Genomic DNA, 15,345 nt, shown 5'->3' with positions numbered 1-15,345 from the left:
TGCTCCGCAACGGGAGAGGCCACAACAGTGAGAGGCCCGTATACCAAACAAAAAAAAAAAAAGAAAAAATTACTAAGAATTCCAAGATCCCAAACCACAGAGCATTCAACCCCAAGGGCAAGGCCCTGCTGGGCATGGAGCCCTACAAGACAGTTCTGGTCACACGCCCATAAAGACTGCCCTGTTAACTGGCCAAGGCTAACACTGTGGAAAAAAGACCTTGGCAAACCACAGAGCACTTCTTTTAGGGCAGAACTGCTTGAGGTTGAGAGTATCTGCCTTAGTTTCTCCATCTGCACAATGGGCTTAATTAATTATAGTGCTGTCCTCATAGGATCTTGATAAGGACTACCTCAGTCACTACGACCCCTTTATAAATGTTTGTAAGAGAAAAACAGATCTTAACTTTGGACATGGGTAGTGAAAAATAGCAGCAAAATAAGACCAATGTTTATAGTTAAATAATTACTTTGAATATCCTGTTTATATTTTCATAACCGAAAAGGAAATTTCTCAAGAGCGTGATGCAAAAAGCCAGAAATAATGAAATTTTTTCATTAGCATATTTCTTTGGAACTGTTGTAGTCTAGAAAGTATAGTCAATTAGAAAGTCATGTGGCCCCGCATGAAAGCAGAAAACTCTTGCCTGTTTTGTTTAGCTCTGTATCACAGAACCCAGTTTAGAAGAATTCTCATAAAATTCCTCCATTTTTTTTGAATGACTTTATAAAATATTCTACCCTAAGTGACTCACTGTAGTGTTTATAAGGTGTTCTTGGGTTTGTTTCTTTTATGAACTGTAATATTTCTTTTCACTCTGATCAATTAAAAATATAATTTATGTTCCTAGCTTTGTTTTGGAACATCTCCTAAAAGGCTTTCAAGGATAATTTCTAAAAGATGGAGACAAGGGTCTATAAATGTCTCAAATACATTACTTTGATAGATTATATGAAGATTCATCACATAGGGATGAGTTCAGAAGAGGCAGAACAAAGAATTGTTTCTTCAGAAACCCTGATATAAATAAGCAAACTCTTAGCTCAAGGAAGGGAAGCTGAGGGGACAACGAAACTCTGTATGGCTCAACCTTTCTGGTAATTGGCGTGGAACCCACATGGTGTAGTATCAGTTACTGTGACAACCAATAATAGGAAAAGAGGTTAGGAGCTAATGAGAAAGAGTAAAAAGGACCAGAAAAATTGGAAGTCTATGCTGACTCTCAAAGGCTCATGAGGAAAGAAGCCAGTCAGAGAAAATGGGATGAGAAAAGTATAAAGTGGAAGAGTTTCTGAAAGATGATGAATGGAGATGGAAGAAACAGAGTCTGAGGGTTGGAGTGATTGACGGCCAGGCAGGGCAGCTAAACCAGGAGCTGATCATGCTTTTACTTAAATTCCAAATCCCCAGATTAGGAGAATGGCTCATTGCCCAGGGATATATAAATTGCCTAGAAAAAAATCAATGGCTTTGCACATTTCGGCTTTGTGAAAATATTTACTCCTACATGTGGAAGCACAGGTTTGGAAAAGGAGGAGTTGAAGAGAGCAAGAGGCTGGCCTCCTGTTCCTCCTGTCACAAGATCAAGTCACATGCTCCCAGCAAACAGCGGGATAAGAATGAGCTATTTTATCAGGTCGCAAGGCTACACAGGGGTCCTCTGCATTAGTGCTTGTGGATCCGGTTCACATCCCTACTCTACAAGCTCCTGTAGGTGCAAGTTACTCAACCTGTCTTCACCTGCGAAGGAAGGGTATGAACTAATAGCACCCAGCTGGCTGTGGTGAGGGGCATTTTGACCTTTGTATTAGAAATGGGAGCTAAGGGGAAAATCTCAGGGTCACGACTCCTTCCCACTGCTGCCTCCAGGGGGTGGCTCTCACCACCCTCTTTCAGAAACCTCTCCTTCGTGGCACCCTCTCTTCATTGCTCCGTACCGAGCGCACCGCCCTGAACCTCTTCCTCACATTCACTAAGTGACTCCAGCAAACACTCCATTGGCCTCCCCACCCCAAGACCTTTCACTCCCAACACTCTGGCCTGGTGTTTTCCTCAGTGCAGGCTGTGGCCCATTAATGCACCATGAAGTCAAAATAGAGTGGAACATTACAAAGCAAAATAGAGTAGTACAGAGTAGAAAAGTAGTAGCACATCGTATCAGGTAAGGGCGTTTTTTAATGAAACTTTTGTTTCAGACGTATATGTCTGTACTGCTCTGGACACTCGGTTCCTTGACCCCCTCTGCTCCGAGGACCTTCTTTCACTTGTTCTCGTTTTAGTGACCACTTCTGCAGCAATACCTTGGACCTGGTCACTACTGAGAATGGACCCGCCTCCAAAATTCATTATTTCCATTGTATAATCACTACCCTTCCTGTTCTGCCGTCTCTCTCATCTCCTTACTTTCACCCTCACTTCCCTTGGTCATTGGCCATTCAAAAGAGCCTACCTTGACCGTCTCTGAGGACTGACACAGCCATGGGCTCCCTCCACCACTGCTGCTGGGAAGCTGAGTGCTGTAGGGGAAGCTCTCTTACTATGTTGGTTGGGGCCATTTCACATTTATAATTTTCAGCCCTCAACGTCGCTTCAAAACTCTTTTACTTGCCCCCAGTTCATTTCCTTTAGCAACCTCCACAGAGACTATGCCCACTTTTCCACAGGATGCCCTGTCCCCTTCCTTGATCTCCCCTCTACCCTCCCAGTATCTGGGGTACTTGAATGAAATTATCAAGTTTTAGCACTTGCTAGAATGAAGGGCTCAGATTTCAGAACCACAATGAGGTCCCTTGCTATAGCAACTCGAGGTAGGAGAGAGGCTGCAGACATGCCATGTACAGTGCTGTGCACAGGGAAGTAATTGTTACAGGGTTGTCAACACGTCAAAATGGTCTGGACTGGCCAGAGGAAGAGGGCACCGTGGTGATACTGAAACAAAAGGACAATCCTTGGGTAAGTACTATTATTAGTTCCCTTTTTACATATGAGGAAACTGAGGCACAGAGAGCTTAAGTAACTTGCCCAAGGTCACACAGCTGATAAATGGTAGAGCCAGGATTTGAGCCCAGACAATCTGGTTCCAGGGCCCATGAACTTAACTACTATATGACACTGTATCTACTGATTTTTTAATACAAATTTATTGGTAAATGACTGAAAAGTCAGCACAATACTATCCATCATCTGCCTCTCAAGGCTGGGATGCATATAATAAATAAGAGATCAATCAGTAACACATATCAAAGAAATTTTCAGAAGATAAACACTATATGTATAATCTGCCTTGTATTACTACCTATCCCTTATTAGTGGATGTGAAACTGACATAGGTGCATATTTTCTCCTGGTTGCTCTGGGGATGCCAATCATGGCTAAGAGTAAGTTAATGTAGTCCAGTGAACACAGGGGCAAACGTAGGAGCCCAAACACAGCTAAAAAACACTGCTGTATTTCAGCTTCTACATCTGAAAAATGGATGGCTGGACTAGACAATGTCTCAGGTCCCTTCTAACGCTAAGATTTTGTTTTTCCATCTTTGGACAAACAGGAAAAACCTGATTTTAAACCCATCTTGAAATTCCACTGATGTGAGTGCTTGGAGTCAAGGAGGGGAGCCTGTGTGAGGACTGGAGCAGTCAATGTCACACAGTCTCTGTGCTCTTCAGAAATTAGGAGCAGAATTTTCACATCTGAAGAATCTCTATGCCAACTATGTCAAACGCCTTCAGATTTGCAAACTGTCACCTGGAGTGGACAGGAGGTAGTGGATGATTCTAACGTCATAGTGTCCTTGACTATTAAAAAGAAGGCACTGGGCTTCCCTGGTGGCGCCGTGGTTGAGAGTCTGCCTGCCGATGCAGGGAGCGCGGGTTCGTGCCCCGGTCCGGGAGGATCCCACATGCAGCGGAGCGGCTGGGCCCGTGAGCCATGGCCGCTGAGCCTGCGCGTCCGGAGCCTGTGCTCCGCAACGGGAGAGACCACAACAGTGAGAGGCCCACGTACCGCTAAAAAAAAAAAAAAAAAAAAAAAAAAAGAAGGCACTGATTAGCAACTACCTCAGCCGGGATTTGGATCTGCTACATATAGAAGCGATTAGCCCATCAGTGCTAATCCTGGCTCAGAGGAACACCAGCGCATTCTCTCTGTGTGGCTAGGTTCCAGCTTCTGTCCTTCCGGCTGCTGCCCTCTTCTAGATAGACATTTAGTGCCCAGGCAAGACCCACATTTTAAAATGTAAAGAAATAAGCATGGCACAGCGACTGTTTGTGAAGACAGTCACAGGGGGTCACAGGCGCCTCTGCAGGAGCATTTTTATTGAAATGACAAAGGAGGTAAGAGGCCTCTGACCTTCGGCCACTTTAGAATAAGAATTGCTCAACCTGTCCCCGGTAAAGCCTCCTAGGAATGCTAGAGAATACAGTCCAGAGAAGATTACCTCCAAAATGTACACATAATATGTTGAGAGGGGAAAAAAATAAACACAGACATTGGTGACATGTTTTACTCCTTCTGTCTAAGCTCATCCCCAAAGGCTGAGAGTATGGAGGCTGCCTGGAGGCTTCTCCTGGTTTATTTAGCTTCTCCCAACCTCTTTCCTCCCTTCACACATGGGCTTGCACTTTTGCACGCTGGCTCCTTTGCCTCAGAGGCAGCCCATACAGTTATTTACGAAAACGGTGATCTCTCTTTCTGTCTCTGTCCATAGCCCTTTATGAATTTTATGTACAGTAGGTGCTCGATAAATGTTTGATCCATTGATCCCGTGTACACGTGTATATGGCCATGGTAACTCCGCAGGAACTCTCCACTCGCCGGCCTGCCGCGCGCCTTGCAAAGGATCCCATTTTACCCTCAGTGGTCCTATGTCTGTCACAGGCCCCCATTTTTCAAAGGGGAGAAACTGAAGAGCAAAGAGGGTAACTTGCTCCAGCTCACAAGTTCATTGGGGCCACAGGGGCTCCTCTTCCCTATCTGGTCTGAGAAGCGTTAACAGAGAAGATTGTTTTCTTTCCCGAAGGGGCAGAGAGGAGAAGCCAGGCTGGGGCCACTCCGCAGGTGGCAGCGTACACCCAGAGCGCTTGCTTTGGGAGGGGACAAAATGGGACATCTTTTTGCCGTCATGTATCCCAGAGATGGTCCTCCCAAATACACCGCTCTAGGAAGGTTTACATTCGAAACATCTCCTACCCTCCTACGTGCAGCTTGTGCCGGGCCGCAGCCGAGTCAAACCGCCTGCGAGCCGAGGCCCCGCCCCACGCCGCGCCCCCGACCGAAGCCTGGAGGAAGCGGGGCGGGGGAGGGGGTGCAGGGCCTGTCCCGGTGCAGGACTAGCCCATCCGCAGGGCTTTCTCCGGACGGCAGAGACGCGGGCCACCGTATAATCCTGGCCACCCTCGCCCGCCCCAGCTTCGCCCCTTCCTCCTCTTGCCCACCCCCGCCCCCGACGTGCCCATCTGGTCCCTCTGGGCCGGGGGACACTCACCCTGCCACTCGAGAAGCCGCTCGGGGGTGAGTGCCACCGCCGCGCCCTCGGCGGAGCCCGCCGGCACCGCCAGCAGCAGCGGCAGCAGCGGTGGCAGCAGCGACAGCAGCGCCATCGCTAACCACTGGGCTCGCCGGACACTGCGCCCGGCCCTGCGGTGGGCGAGGCGGGACCGCAGCCTCCTCCGCGCTCCACCCCTCCCCCAGGCCTCGCCACCCCTGCGTCCCGGAGATACACTCCGTCACCGTCACCCCTGTCGCCACAGTGTGCGGACACTCGGGGTTATGGGCTGGAAGGCGGAAAAGTCCAGGAGATTTTCCCCGCCCTACCCACTCCGGCTTGGAGCGGGAGGGAGCAAGAGGGGGTGGACCATCTGCCCATCCCAGAAATTCCTGCCTTTGGGGTGGGGAGAGAGGAGGGATGAGTCTGCCCCGTGCACGCGCCTCCTGCTTCCAGCCTTCTCTCTCCTTCTTGCGGAGGCCAAATAGGAGTTGGGGGTGAGCGAGTTGAGAATCTCTGGGACGGGAAGTCTGACATCTGGGTTTGCAAGCCACCCGGATTATGGTAAACGCTGCAGGTTTGGCAGCAGGCAGCTTAGAGGAAACCGAGCTGCTCCGTGGACCCAGGCGCGCTGGGAGCGCTCTGGACCTCCTCTCCCCTGGAATGTGGAGCCCAGAGATCCCTGGGGGTGCGCCGGGGTCTCCACCCTCCTCACTCCAGAGGAGGAAGAAGAAGCTGAAGCTTCTTCCATTGTTGAGCTCCTTTCCCATTTAAAAACTACCTCCCCCTTCCATCTCCTTGGATCCTCCTAACCCAGCAAAATAGCTGGGTTATCCTGTGTTACAGCTGTTACCGCGTTGTCCCACTTTATACCTAGAAAACCGGTCCAGAAAGTGATTTGCTCTAAGAAGAGGTTACTCCTTAACTTGGCAAAAGTTCCTCCCTAAACTAGGAAGCCCTGACTAGAATGTAGTCTTTCTAAGGGTAGTCGTTCAAATAACTGGCGGAACACTAGAAACATTCAATATTTATGAGAACAGGCTAATGTAAGATCTTTCCTAAATAGTCATTAAACAAAACATTGCTTATGACGCTAGTCATTAAAACATAAGAGGAGGGAAGAAAGCAAAAGGGAGCTTTAAAAAAAATAAAAGGAAGGTGATGGGGTCTTGGAGAACCTTGCCTTTCTCAGCTGCCTGTTGGCCAAGACCAAACCAATAGTTTTGAGTAACACTGTCAGTTTTAGACTGAATTGTGTCCCACCAGCTCCCCAATCACATGTGGAAGTCCTAACCCCTCAAATGTAGTTGTATTTGGATATAGGAATTTTAGGAGTTAATCAAGTTTAAATGAAGTCTTGAATGTGGGGTCCTAGATAAGGTCGGCTTTATAAGAAGAGGAAGAGAGAGATCTCTCCATCCAGGCACTAAGGAATGGAGGACACAACAAGAATGTAACCATCTGCAAGGCAGGTAGAGAGACCTCATCAAAAACCAAAACCTTCAGGAACTTGATCTTGGACTTTCTAGCCTCCAAAACTGTGAGAAATACATTTCTGTTGTTTAAACCACCCTGTCTCTGATATTTTGTTGAGTCAGCCCAACCAGACTAATAAAACTGTCTTAGCCTGGTTCTCCAGAAAGCAGAGCCTGGGTTGAGATCTCTGGCAGAGAGTGGGATTGAAGATCAGAGTGAAATAAGGAAGCAAGGACAGCTACTGCCTTGGCCACTGTCGTAGCAACATGCGCTCAGTCCTGCAGGAGCCTCGGAAGGTCTCAGAACTGTCTGTCCTGGGGAGAAGAGGAAAGGGGGAAACATTTATCCTTAGGCTGACCGTCTCTGCTAGTGAAGGTGGTCCTAGGGTTATTAACCCCTCTGCACACTTCCATAGCAGTGGTAAGCTCCAAGCTTGGTCCCGTGCCTTGGCAACCGGAAAGCCCTGTGGCAGGCAGCAACAGGTGCATGGCATGGCCAGAGGTGAGGTGCTGTCACGTTGCCCCAGAGGGAACCTGTGCAGGGCTGGCTGCTGCAGAGGTGGCTGGAGTAAGAGGTGTGGCTGAGAGAATGTGAAAACTTCCAAAGTGTACCCTGAGTCAACAGCATATGATTACATATAGAAGTCAGTATCCCTGCCTGAAACATGCAGAAAAAGGATGCTTTCAGCATATGAGACTACATAGACCTCAGTCATGAAGTACTTATAAATCTCTCCTGTGACTCAGCACTACATCATGTGTTATGGGAATTACCCCAAAGTACAGATGGTTCAGCCCTGTCTGAGTGGGCTGGCATCTATTGAGGCAGCCGAGCGTGATCCAAGTGGCATAATTAAGTAGGAAAGTGCAGCCTTGATATTAATCTTTGGTGAGGTGCAGTGCAGTGAACGTAAAAGTGGGAGAGGCCAGGAGGGGCTAGAGTGATTGCACAGGGCTAGATATATTCAGATGGGGTGAAGGGTATTTAGGAGGAAGAGGCTGTTCTAGGATGGGAGGAAGTCGTGAGAGAAAATACGAAGTCTGGAGTGAGAAACGCTTGCACGGGAGAGAGTGAGTAGGCGGGCCTGGCTGAAGCAACGGGTGGCTACTGGGCAGCCTGGCAAACGAGGTCCGTCACTGGGACACAGGACTGCCTCCCACTGGCTGTGGGATCCCGGTGAGACATCCACCTGCTGTGGGCTTCAGTTGTATCCTCTCTCTAATGGGGGGAAAAAGCCTTCCCTGACCCAGAGCAGATGATATTCCAAAGTAGCAGAGCTATGAATATGAACAGGATAAAGAGGAGAAACCAGCCATATTTCACCTTCAAAGCAATTAGCGTAATGAAGAATGGTGATGACAGCTTACTGACACCAAATTTCCTATTCAATGATTAGAAGATTCCAGAAGGGCTCGTTTTCATCTCTTTGAGGTGGAAATCTGTGGCAAAATCTTTTACACCTTCAAGAAAATGATCCTTCCCCATACCCGGGTCTTGCGCCTGTTTCAGATTCGGGAGGTAGGGTAGTGTGATGGTGAAAGTAGGTGCTTTGCTACTTACCAGCCGGTTACTTAGTCTCCTTAGCCTCAGTTTCCTTCCGTGTAAGATGCAGATGGCACTATTTGCTGCTGTATTAAATGAGATAAGATTGTGCAGTGCTTGGGACAGAGTCTAGCATATTTTCAATGTCCTTTCATGGGAGCTGTGAGGGTGTGGGGAGGAAGCAGGGCAGCAATGAGCAAAGGGGAGCTCAGGAGCGAGCTCTGCAGACCTCTGTCCTGCTGAAATGATGTCTCCTGCCCCCTGCGGCCCGGAACACCTGCACCTGCAGGCCTTGTACATCTTCCATCATTTTGAATTAGAATTACTTCTTTATTTATAGCTCTCACCTGAATGTAGGTTCCTTGAGGAACCCATTACATTTTCCTTCTCTTTGATTCTCCAGGGCCGCACAGTTCCTGGCACTTAGTAAATTCTCCAAAAGTCTCTGCTGAGTGAGTGAATGAAGGAGGGAAGGAAGGAAGGAGGTGGACAGGAATAGAGTGTATGGAGTCATTTGAAACTCTAGAAAAATATTAGAAACCTGAATGATGTTGAATGAAAATGGTGAAGAAGATTCAGGATTTAAAACTTACTTAATGTGTGGGTTATGGTGAGGGTCAAGATTAACAAATGTATTTCGAGCACTGTAGGAATCAGAGTCGCCGCAAGAAAGGGTGAGACCCTGATTTATAGTGGTTTATAGTGAAACACTATTTACAAAGTTATGGGCAGAGTGAAGGGAACCGAAACAGGAAGGGAAAGACTTAGGTTCTAGCCAGTGCTGGAAGCTGTCATGACTGTATCGGGGCCTGAAGGAACCTGGGAGGGAGCAGTTATAGGGACCTCATGAGAGCTGTACCTCTGCGACAGGGGCCATCTGGCAGGACAGGAGAAGAGCAATTGTTACCAAACTGGAGCCTGTCAGGGGGGAAACTGAGAAAATGAAGAGCCTGTCCCTTCTTCTCCTGCTCTCTGATCTCTTCCAATTGGCTGACCCAGCCGGGAGTCAGTGGTCCAGGAGTCCACAGAAGTCAGCATTCCAGAACACAGTGCAGGGTGGAGAACTACGGACAGTGAGTCTGGAGAAAAAGACAGTGACTATGAACGTGAGCATGTTCTGTCCATCTCAGTACTGGTGTGGAGGATGCAGCAGAGAGCAGGGTGTGATGAGTCCTTGACCATGATCACAGAGTTCTGAGTCTGGGGGAGAAACAAATAGGTAAACAAGCAATTACAATAACAAACTAATATCATAACAATTACAATGCATGTCATGATATGAGAATGTGTCTGAAACTTGACAAGTCCTTAGAAGGGCCACTCATCAAAGCTTGAGGCTCAGAGAAAGTGATGCGAAGAAAAAGTGGCATCCAAATTGGCACCTTGAATAGCTAGCTAACTTCAAAAGATATGCTTAAGCAAATGAAAGGGAAAGCCACCAACTGGGACGAAATATCTGCACATCATATACCTGATAAAGAACTTGTATCTGGAATATATAAGGAACTCTCCAGCTCAATAATAAGAAAAACCCAAATATCAAATGGGCAAAAGATTTGAGTAGACACTTTACCAGAGAAGATGTACAGATGGCAAGTAAATACATGAAATGATTTCCAAGACCATTAGACATTAGGGAAATACAAATTTACACCACAGTGATATACTTCTACACATCTATCAGAATGGTTAAAGTTAGAAAGACTGACCACACTAAGTGCGAGCAAGGATGTGGAGAAATTGGAACCCTTACCCACCGCTGATAGGAATGCAAAGTGGTGCAAACACTTTGGAAAATTGTTTGACAGTCTTTTAAAAAGTTTAAAAACAAAAACATATAACTACTTCGTTTCCTAGAACTGCCGTGACAAAGTGCCATAAACTGGGTGGCTTAAAACAACAGGAATTAGTTCTCTCAGAATTTTGAATGCCAGAAGTCCAAAATCAAAGTGTCGGCAGGATTGGTTCCATCTTGAGGGTCTGAGGGACAGTCTGTTCCTTGCCTCTCAACCAGCTTCTGGTGGTTGCTGGCAATCCTTAGCATCGCTTGGCTTGTAGTACATCATCATATGGATTTCTTCCCTTCATAGCTCTCTTATAAAAACATCAGTATTGCATTTAGGGACCACTCTGATCCAGTATGATCTGATTGTAACTAATTACATCTGAATATACCCTATTTCTGAATAAAGTCACATTCTGAGGTTCCATGTGGACATGGTTTTGGGGGGACACTATTCAATCCGGTACAACAACCATATGATCCAGCCGTTCCACCCTTAAGTGTTTACTTAAGAAAAATGAAAACACATGTCCATATAAAGTTTGTACACGAATGTTCATAGCAGCTTTATTTGTAATAGCCCGAAAGTGTACACAACTCAGATACCCAGCAACGGATGATTAGATAGATAGATTTAGGTATATCCAAGCAATGGAACCCTACTCAGCAATAAAAAGGAAGGAACAGCTGATGAATGTAACAACATGGTTGCATGTTGAAGTAATTATGCTGAGTGAAAGAGCTAGGCAAAAAAGAGTACATACTTTATGCTTCAATTTCCATAAAATTCTGGAAACTGGAAACTAAAATGTGGTGACAAAAAGCAGGTGAGTGGTTGCCTGGGAATGGGAATGAGGGGCTGATGGGAGAGGAGAGATTTAGCTGAGCAGAAAAATGTTCCAGAACAGAGGGAATAGAGGCAAGAGTGGACATGAGGTGTTTGAGAAGTTCTTTTAGCAGGGATATTGGGTACTGAGGTGGGAGGTTCTAGGAACATTAGGGCTAACTAGGAAAGCTGAGATTAGGTCTTAAATCATGTTAAAAAAACCTTTATGCTAGAGCCAGCAGGGAGCCATTAGGGGGTTTCATTGTGACCAGATTTATGTGTTACATTTTAGAAAGAACATTCCAGCCATAGTATGGAGAATGGACTGGAGGTGAGCAATTCATAAGGGTTAAGAGGCTGCGGCAGGATCCTGGATAAAGAGGTGGCTCTTGTCTGGACTAGAAAGGAGACAGTAGAAGACTGGGGAAAGTGAACACACCTTGTGAGATGTATAAGAGGAAGGATCAGATCAACAAGACTTAGTGTCTGAGCGGGTGTGTTGGGGAGAAAGAGAGAGTAATCAAGAATGATGTCCCATTTCTGGCATGGCAACCTAGTGGCTTCATCCTCTGAGAAACAAGTTTGGGGAAGGAGTAGGGTTTCAGTCTGGGATACGTTGAGAGGCTGGTGAAGATGTCTAGGGGGCAGTTCCATATATGGGTATTAAAGTCAGAAAGCATAGATTTGGAAGTTATCTGTTGTTGATCATTAAAACCATGGGAGTAGATGTGGTTGTTGTAGGTCAAGAGAAAAGAGGAGAGGCCGGAAAAGAATCATAGGGAACAACATTTGGGGATAGCTAGAGAAACAGACTGAGAAGGAGTTAGGTGTCTGGAAGCTGGGGAAGAATGTTTCAAGGACAGAATCATTGACAGCTCCATATCCTCTGGAGAGACCAATGGATGTAAGGGCAGAACTGTGCACTGGATTTGGGAACAAGGAGGGAAATTATGACCTTGTGGAGAGTGCTCCTAATGGTTGGAGGAGAAGGCACGTCAGTGGTTTGGGGATGACTAAGACGACTCTTCCCAGCTGCTGGTGGCCGTGGGGCGCAGGACATATAGCTGTACAGGCTGTGCGTATATGGTTGCGGATGAGGGTGAACCAGTTGCTGCTATTTTTGTTACTTTGTTATTTTTAATTTTTTATTATTATTATTATTTTTTTTTTTTTTTTGTGGTACACGGGCCTCTCACTGTTGTGGCCTCTCCCGTTGCAGAGCACAGGCTCCGGACGCGCAGGCTCAGCGGCCATGGCTCACGGGCCCAGCCGCTCCGCGGCATGTGGGATCTTCCCGGACCGGGGCACAAACCCGTGTCCCCTGCATCGGCAGGCGGACTCTCAACCACTGCGCCACCAGGGAAGCCCTACTTTGTTATTTTTTAGATGAGCGACTTGAGCACATCTAAATGCGGATGGGAAGGATCCAGCAGAGAGGGGGAATTCAAAGATACTTACTGTTGGAAAATTCAGGTGAGGTCCTTGAGAAGGAAGAAGTTTCCAGAGCAAAAAGTGAAAGGATTCACTTTAGCAAGGAAGGTGATGCCTCCCTTGATAGCAGGAATATAGGAAATAATGGTTGTAGACACAGGTAAATCTGTAAACTGAAGGTAGAGCTGAGAGTTCTCTCTGCTAAGTTCTAGTTTCTCTGTGAAGTAGCAGGGGCGTTCATCTGCTGAGCACGAGTGGAGAGCTGGAGTTGGGGAGAGGAGGTGAGACTGGCTCTGACGTCCTCAGAGAGAGCTGCTGGGGAAATGTGGCCGGAAATCTGGGCATAACCAGGGGCCCAGATGTGGTCAGGGACTATGATTTTAGAGTGGATTTTTGTTTTCTTAATGATGCTCCGTAGCCCAGCTACCTGCAGGGAGAAGGTGGACACCGGGCTTCATCCAGATTGATGTCACCCAATCAGGATATTACCTACAGGGAGTTGAAGATATTGGCAGGAGAGAAGTTGATGATGATGAGGGGATCTCACAGGACGTGGCTCCATGATCACAGCTGGACAAGCTGAGGCGGACAGAGGGGGCTCTGGGGCCACACTGCCAGTCTCAGAGCCTGGGTTTGTCATCTGCTGGTTGTATGACCAGGGCAGGTTTTATCTCCAGCTGCCTTAGTTGCCTCATCTGCAAACTTGGAACAATAATAGTGCCATTTCATTGGTCTGTTATGGAGATTAAAAGAGTAAAGACCTGGAAGCTGCTTAGAACAGTGACTGGCAGAGTAAACACTCAGCAAAGGTAGTTTTTATTATTGTTATTACTTACATAAAAAATATATCTGGGGGGCAAACAAAGACTGAGGATTGATTTGGTCTCTTGCTGGGTAGAGAAAAAAGCCATACGATAGACCGTGTTTCTTCCAAGGAGCTGCCATTTCTGGAGTGCTTGCTATATCCACAGCGTGGTGGTGAAGAGGTAAGTCTGCTTGGGTGGGAGTCTGCTCTGTGACCTACACCAAATCACTGTGCCTCGCCCAGCCTCTCTTTCCTTTCTGTAAAAGGGAGCACGATGAGTGCCCACCCCATAACATAATACATGCAAAACACCCAAAACCTGGCAAGTAGTGAGTGCTCATGAGATGTAACTACAATTATTAGATGATACCCACAACAGTTACACTGTGAAGTAGGTATTATTACAGTCATTATATACTGATGAGGACAGAGAGCTTAAATGACTTACTGTTAAAGCCCTACCCTGAACTGCTCATTAACTTCACATAATAAGCTATCTCATTAAGAGGAAACTGCACTGTAGATAAAAGAGAATATTGGTTTACATAAGACATGAGTTTTCTAACCTATTTAATATGTACTTTCAGCAGCTTTCCCCCAGCCATTTATTAAACACTTCTGGATGTGTTCAAAATATTGCTTTATGTAGTGATTTACCGGTACTGTGGTATTTTAACTAATAACACCCACAGTGACTGGAGTACTAAGGGGTGAAAACAAGTAAAAATTCATTGGGCTAAGGGCCAATGTCCATAATGAGTTAATGAACTAGTTTTTCACCTTAGTCTAGACAGCAATTTATATCAATTTAATTCAATTAACGGCTTTCCCAGTGTGTGGTATTTAGCCAGAAAGTTCCACTCACTTGGAAGTTTTAGCTGAGCCTCTGTCTTGACTGGGTCTTCATAGGGTATCTTAAGTCTCCCCTGTCAGCACACAGCCTAATTTCTGCATACTCATGCTCTCCTTCTGCTTCTCACACGTAACCTCGTAGAGGATGTGCAGAGGTAGCAGGCAAAGGGGCACCATCTGTAGAGGAAAGAGGAGACCCCTCCGGAGAGCATGTCACATGTTTTCTGAAACCCAGCTGGCCCAGTGGTGCTCAGCCCTCACTGTGGTCAGAGTCCCCTGGAGAACTTCTGAAAAGCACCAATACGGAGGCCCCTACACCCAGTGATTCTGACTCAAGGAGTCGGGGGTGGGACCCAGGCAGCAGTACTTTTTTTTTAAGCTCCCAAAGTGATTGTAATGTGCCGCTGGGGTGGGGAACATCTCGCTTCTCCCATGAACGCGCATTGGATTCTGAATAGATGAGGGCAGGAGATAATGTCTGGCACTTGAAAAAAAAGTGAAACCAACAAGAAACCTCTCAGTTCAGGGAGAGAGGTGAGTTTTAGATGTAAAGTTTCCACTTGGCTGTGTTGTAATCACACAGGGAGGGAGAAGCAAGGTATGGGCAGCCACAGCAGACCGGGAGACCTGGCCTGGCTGTCACGGGCTATGGGACTGCCTGACTCTAGGGGCCCCATTTGGAAACTTGTGCTAGCAAAGAGCCTTCTCCAGCTGTGCATCTCTGGTTGTCACCCTGCAGGCTATAACTTTCCAGAACTTAATGGGAAAGCCTGGTGATGGATCAATATTTATTTTACCATTTATTAATCATTTTCTAGTAATTTAGATATCCTATTCCATGTAATATTCAGAAAAGTGTGTAAGGTAGTTTTTGTAATCACCAATGCGCCTTTTAAATAGAAACAATAACAAAATCGAGGGGTGGCTGCACCTTTTGATTTCATCTAAAGAATTCCCTGATAAATCGAAGCAGAGTCTGTGGGTGTGTTCACATGTTGAAGGACTAGGTAAAGGGAGGAGGAGGAGAGAGAGAGAGCAGGGAGAGGTGATGGGTTAAAAATTCTTCCATTACTTCTCAGCTGTGTTCCTTTGGTCAAATTACATAACCTTGCTGAGTTTCCTCACTATATAAATTTAAAAAAACCTAC

At 46.6% G+C, this 15,345-nt stretch overlaps 2 protein-coding genes across 3 annotated transcripts in view; both read right to left on the bottom strand.

Annotated features, from left to right (window-relative positions):
- PLA2R1 (phospholipase A2 receptor 1) overlaps positions 1-5,757 on the bottom strand; it is a 121,834-nt gene extending 116,077 nt beyond the window's left edge. The window contains exon 1 of the mRNA XM_060152808.1: positions 5,483-5,757. Within this exon, the coding sequence (XP_060008791.1) occupies positions 5,483-5,597 (115 nt within the window). The 5' untranslated portion in view covers positions 5,598-5,757. The remainder of the gene's footprint in view (positions 1-5,482) is intronic.
- Positions 5,758-9,183: 3,426 nt separating this feature from the next.
- The window catches only part of ITGB6 (integrin subunit beta 6), a 143,665-nt gene continuing 137,503 nt past the window's right edge, over positions 9,184-15,345 (bottom strand). For both annotated transcript variants that reach the window (XM_060152799.1, XM_060152798.1), the window contains one exon: positions 9,184-9,700. In XM_060152799.1, coding sequence (XP_060008782.1) covers positions 9,599-9,700 — 102 coding nt within the window. In that variant the 3' untranslated portion in view covers positions 9,184-9,598. The remainder of the gene's footprint in view (positions 9,701-15,345) is intronic.

This window comes from Lagenorhynchus albirostris, chromosome 6 (genome assembly GCF_949774975.1).
Source record: "Lagenorhynchus albirostris chromosome 6, mLagAlb1.1, whole genome shotgun sequence".
NCBI lineage: Eukaryota > Metazoa > Chordata > Mammalia > Artiodactyla > Delphinidae > Lagenorhynchus > Lagenorhynchus albirostris.
This window is presented reverse-complemented; position numbering and strand designations above follow the sequence as displayed.